General features: G+C 27.6%; 1 protein-coding gene across 3 annotated transcripts in view; it reads left to right on the top strand.

The window, feature by feature from the left end:
- LOC100168237 (proton-coupled amino acid transporter-like protein pathetic) overlaps nt 1–6,391 on the top strand; it is a 26,263-nt gene that overhangs the window by 5,389 nt on the left and 14,483 nt on the right. Inside the window, exons 1-2 of one of the 3 annotated variants that reach the window (XM_016804869.2) lie at nt 1,744–1,870; nt 2,420–2,501. In XM_016804869.2, the coding sequence (XP_016660358.1) occupies nt 2,470–2,501 (32 nt within the window). In that variant the 5' untranslated portion in view covers nt 1,744–1,870; nt 2,420–2,469. Of the gene's footprint in view, nt 1–1,743; nt 1,871–2,058; nt 2,306–2,419; nt 2,502–6,391 lie in introns of those variants that run through there. The other 2 variants (XM_016804868.2, XM_001951466.5) reach the window with 2 other exon arrangements.

The following is a 6,391-nucleotide window of genomic DNA, read 5'->3' as shown; positions in this document are numbered from 1 at the left end:
CATCATTGTAAAATCAATACATTCGTTGTTCCACTCAGAATATAAGAGTTCTAAGTACTATGATTGAAAACATAAATAAGTGATGTGTGCACTCGCCTCGCGTTTTATACTTATTTTCTGATATCACTCCCATATTGACATTAATTGACGTTAGGACGAATATTATAAGATGCATCTAGGTAGGTAGCACGTGGATGAACGTATTTGACCTTACAACTTAAACTAGTAGATTCTCATACTACTTGGAATATATCTGATCATTAACATACCTTAGGATTTTTTTTTATATTTACAAACACCATATGCTTAGAAACGAATAATTATGGAAACTGTATTATATTATACAAATTAAAAACATGGGTAGTATTTTGAAGTATGCGGTCGGAGAAAACTTGTAATATAATATATATATTATACGAATTTTAAGAAACTGGTTCTTAGTTTCAACATGCATTTTTGGATAGTGAAAGAGAAACAAAGTGGTTTTTTGATCCTGACACTCTTAATATCATAGGCCTTACATGAGGATTTAGACGCATATATTATAATATGTAAAATGCATTTTACGTTTGAACGATAACCGATGATGAAATACGACTAGGGATTTTTTTATACGTAGATCTTCATCTGTTGAATATTTCGAAATCAACTGTTTATTTTGAAAAGAAAAACTACTAGTTTATTATACATGTTTATTTTTTTTTATTTTTTTTTATTAGTAGGTATATTCTTTAGTAAAATCTATTACTATTACGTCTTGCTAGTATGTTTAGATATAGGTAGGTATAGTTATGCATGATAAATTAGTACCTATGTATCGAACAATTAATCAAAACTGTTTTGATATTGTAAACTGACTTACCTAAATAATATATAGGTATAATAACTATATAATAGGCAGGTATGCCAAAAGTTGTATTTAAAACAAAAATCTTATATCAACAATTAATTTTAAAATAATATTTTTGTTTATTACCTACTACCTATTTAAAAAAAATATAAATTATATTATATATTATGTATATTGTATATAGGTATATTATAAAATACATTTACTATATTACCAAACTAAAAAAAAAAACGAATAGGCTCTCTCTAGAATTCACCACGCCTTCCAATATGTATATTATACATAGTTTGCATTAATTTATTTTAGTAGGTATACGTATTCGTCGGTGCACTGCGCTGCAGTTAGGTACTAATAAATTCAAGTGTGCTATAGACAACAAGCCTCATATTTAATAGTAGGCACATATCGTACCTACCTATATTATATAATTCATATCTGCCTACTAATTACTGAGTAATTAGCGAATCTATTTTTAGACTGAGAGTATACAGTTATCCACCTGTGTTTGTGTCACACCACAAAACTTTAATTTTTTTACTCAAAATATTATATGAATATACCTAATAATTAGTATTATACATAATATACAGTTATCTGTGACCCCATTATAAATATATTAATTTAAATATATCGATCTTAATATACATTATAGGCCTGACCACATCAATTTTTTTTTAATGTTCAATATTGTAAATATAGCATGTTTCCATAAATATCTTCCCTATAGCCGCACATATATTTTAAAATTTGAACCGACAGACGAGGATCCATGAATTACGATGCACGATTGCAGTCAATTTGTGGCTGTCGTAGTAAATAAGGAACAACGTCGTGGAAAATAAATTATTTTACCTGTGATCCAATTTTGACACAATAATTCATAATTACCCATAACCTGCACTTATAGTCGACGACTGAGTATACTAATTAATATACTCGCGTTCCTCGCCGGTGTCGACACTCACAAAATTCTCGGTCTCCGCCCAACGAGGCTGCAGCAGTTTTACTCCAGGCACTCCAGTAAGTAATTAACATGTCACAATATATCAACCATACGCATAATACATATTATATAAGTATATGTGACACTCCATTTAGGGAAGAAAATTGCGTACACAATAAAAATATAAAATACTGTATCCCCGCCGTCTATCTATATTTAATAAATGTTTATACTTGATAATTTATATTAAATATATTTTAGTGTCCGTCCGTCTGGCGTATAAGCGTGTACATACTCACTACGCCTAAAGAGTTTATTTTTAAAGACGTATTCATTTCTTGTCGGCCGAAAAACTTGTCAACGATCCACCTATGTTTCCTTTCATTCAGTCTCTCTCTCTCTCCCTCTCGCTCTTTGTCAATTTCTCAGTCTAAGCCCGGCGTCACAAAATATCGTCTGTCGCGCGGTGTACAACTAGTATACATGCTATATATTGAACATAAAACATTATTGTAATAATCATAACTATGTCGTAGACATATGCCAAATACACTATATAAAATATTTTAATAAATAAGACCATATTGAAAAATAAATAAATACTGTGGTCGTTATTCACATTTCAGGGTTCGCAAGAAGCAGTACCAATAAAACTCCAGACGTCTTATTTTACGAAATGTCTAAGAAGAAAGAAATATCGGATAATAAGTGAGTTTTATTAATCATTTTTTTTAATTATAATTTTTTGTTGTTTTCTCTATAGCCAAATCGATAAATGTAACATAATATATAGGTAGGTAGGACAGGTAGGTAGGTATTAGATATATTATAGCTGGAAAATAATGTAATTTTATGGTTGGTACATTATTGGTTAATACTTAACCTATATTTTATACACACAATGACGTTTTCAAAATAATTAGATTAATTAAATGCAATTAATTATCTATAACTTAGGTACGATATATTCAAATCGTTCTACGATAAGTCTGTATCGACTCAAAAGTTAACAACAATAATCATATATGATATAAATATGATATATTATACTATATAACTATTATAAATTATAATAACTAAATATTGAGGGAATACCCGCATGTGTTGTCTCCGTCTTACAAGTGCGTAACATCGCAAATTTACGCTCAGCAGAACACGTGTAGCTCCGTTAGTTTAAAAATTAGAGTGAATTGACCTCTTATAAAATCTGAAGATAAGATTAATATCTAGGCAACCTCAGGCGTTTTTTATTATATTTTAATTTTAATAAAAAATAAGTTATGAGAATTTTAAAACTGTAAATTGTTTTTTTTTTATACAAATCTTTTATTCGTGTCCGAATTGATAAAATACATGGCTTCCAATTGTATTCGTATTTGTTATTATATTTTCAAGTGTGGAAAAAATTGTTCCCATAAATATGACGTTGAAAACTGCACCCTGGTTGGGAATCACTGCCTTAGACCATCGACTGATTTTTAGTTTTAGGTCTCTTATAATATATTTTTAGAGCACCTAATATTCCCGTATTGTGTCGGTCAGTCTGTCCGTTAGTTACCAGTAGGTACAATTGGTACATGGTACATACTACATAATTACAATTATTGATATTAAGGTATTTGTTTATTGTTCGTAGTTGCTAGTTACTGTGTATGAAATTTTAATTTATTGCGTCGTATTAAAATACGTTTAGAAACCGGGAATTCAACAAGCTCGCAGAATGAGTCTTCTTAACTTGGTATTTTTCAACAAATGCCAATAAAAAATGTTTACTCTGTCAAACAGTTTAAGAACTAACATAGGTTACCCACCAAAGTTATATTACTTATAGGTTGTATATACTTAAATTAAAAAAGGTGGGTAAGTGGATGTCACTCTGCAGTACAGTAAGTTAAAAGTGAGTCACTGTAATGGATGGTGTTAAAATTGAATTCAATGATATAATATCATAGTATAAAAAAAAAGATTCTGAGCGAAAACGGTCAGTCAGCCTATGATATTAGTAAGTATATTTGATGATATTATAAGGTGAATAAAGTAATTTATATATAACCTATATACATGGAATCTTGTTTTAAATTTTCAATACTTAGCAAAAAAAGCTGAACATTTTATACATTTTTAACTACTAAATAATTATTCAATTTTAAATTTGATAAATTTTGTCAAAATTCGAATTTTAAATGCTTATAAAAAAAAAATTGTGTCTAGGTATGTATTTTTAATATTTTTCAACTGCTATCAATATATCAAGAGCCTTGCATTACATTTTCATGATTTTTTACTAAACAAATACAATTTTATTGATATTATAGAAAAAAAAAAACTTTTTAAAATAAATTTAAAACTGACAATGTCCGTAAAAAGCTCAAAAAGAGTCAAATTATTTTCAAAATTGTATGGTGTATAGAAAATGCTTATATAAACATTCAGTGAAATTTTAAAGTATCTACAGTCATTTGTTTTTTAATTACAATAAAATAAGAAAATCTTCACATGAGAAGTCAAGTGAATATCAAATATGTTGTAAAAATATGAATTTCAAACGTTCATAAAAATTTAATTTGACTTTCTTGTAGAAATTTTTTTTTTTTTGATAAAAGTAGACTAATTTATGAGGAATCTTGTATTACATTTTCAAATCACAGATTTAAAAAGAAATTTTTTTATGAATTTCTAACTTAAAATTTTCGTAATTTTTACGTATTTTTTCAATATTTGAAATTTAAATGCTTATAAAAAAAATTGTGAATATGGATTTTTCATTTTTTTCATCTGCCTTTGAAACAATATTTTAGGACCCTTCTATTAAATTTTCAAGCTTTTTTAAAAAGTATAAACAAATAAAATTTTGTTTATATTTATTGAAAAAAAAACTAAAAAAAATGGAAACTGAAAATGTCCATAAACAGATCTGAACAAGTCAAAATGTTATGGTGTATAGAAAATGCTTATATATACATTCAGTCAAACTTTCATATACTTACAGTTATTTGTTTAAAAGTTGCACCAAAAACCAAATTCGATTTTTTTTGAAAACTACTGGGAAATTTTTACTTTTGACCCCCCCCCCCCCCGCCAATGTACCTACTAGATTCAGTTTCCTATCAAAAAAGATATTGTTGAAGAAAATCCAACCATTTTTACTGTCCTAAAAGTTTATGACAGACAAAAAAAAAAAAAGGTGGGTAAGTGGATGTCGCTCTGCTGTACAGTAGGTTAGAAGTGGGTCACTGTATAATGGACAGTATTAAATTTGAATTCAATGATATAATATCACTGTATAAGAAAAACGATTCTGAGCGGAGACGGTATATCAGTCTATGTATTAGACATATAATATATACTTATCTATGGTATTAAAAAAAAATTGACCTATAATAGGTACCTATAATAAATTCCAAATTAATCATATCATAATATCTATTAGGTACTTATAAGTTATAACGCGTTATACATCAACAAAAAACCGTGGTAAAATCATAGATATATAATAGTATACTTTAGAAGTTTCAAGTACCCACGAATAATATTATACAATCACAACAAAATAACTAAAATAGTTATCCTAGGTTTTTAATATGTAATTTCGTCCAAATTTGTACTTAAAATGACTATAAAAATAAACTGTGTAAATGTATTTTTTAAATTTTTTGGTAACAGAATTAATTACTTATGTGGAATCTTGTTTTAAATTTTTAATTCTTAGATACAAAAATTGAACATTTTATAAATTTTTAACTACAAAATAATTTTTCAAATTAAAATTTGATAAATTTTGTCAAAATTTGATCTTTAAATGCTTATAAAAAAAAATTGTGCCTATGTATTTTTAATATTTTTCAACTGATATTGTAACAATATATCAGGAGCTTTGTATTTAATTTCGCCATTTCATAAGACAAATTTATAACTTGTAAGCAGTCCCAAACCCTATAAACAATATATTTATTAGGAAGGAAAATGTCAATGAGGGGGTTCAAACACCCAAAACCCCCCTGGCTACACCACTGTCTGTAGTAGGTATGGGTTAGCATAAATGACGAGACGGTTAGAAATATAATTATATCAAAGGCAGGACGTCGTAACATCAACCACAGATTCACGGGTCTTAGGTAGGTACCCATCACTTATCAGTATTTAAAACCGGGTCGTCTCATAGCTCATCATCTCGATTAATACTTTCCCAATTATTAGGAAAAGTACAGGTTATAGGTTAGTTTAGGTTAGTACCAAAGAGATTTCTTACTAAGAAAGATATTGTAATAAAAATTGAAGCTTAAATGTAAAAACAAACGATAGTACGCCACAATTTTTATTTAAAGAAGATAATATGATTACATAAATGTGTGGGTAATTGGAAGTGTTATGATACAAAACAATATAACTTTCTACCATTTTTGTAAAGTACCTATTTACATAGGAATCAGACCTTTAATTAAAACTAAGCAAAATTAAATATATAAATACCATTTTCAGGTGAAACACCTATATGATACATTCATCCTTACAACTACAGTTTTAAATTTAAATTTCAGTATTAAAATTTTAAATGCCAATATTTAAACGACATATTATTATTCTGCAATTAACAGACA

The sequence above is a fragment of the Acyrthosiphon pisum genome, chromosome X (assembly GCF_005508785.2).
Source record: "Acyrthosiphon pisum isolate AL4f chromosome X, pea_aphid_22Mar2018_4r6ur, whole genome shotgun sequence".
NCBI lineage: Eukaryota > Metazoa > Arthropoda > Insecta > Hemiptera > Aphididae > Acyrthosiphon > Acyrthosiphon pisum.
This window is presented reverse-complemented; position numbering and strand designations above follow the sequence as displayed.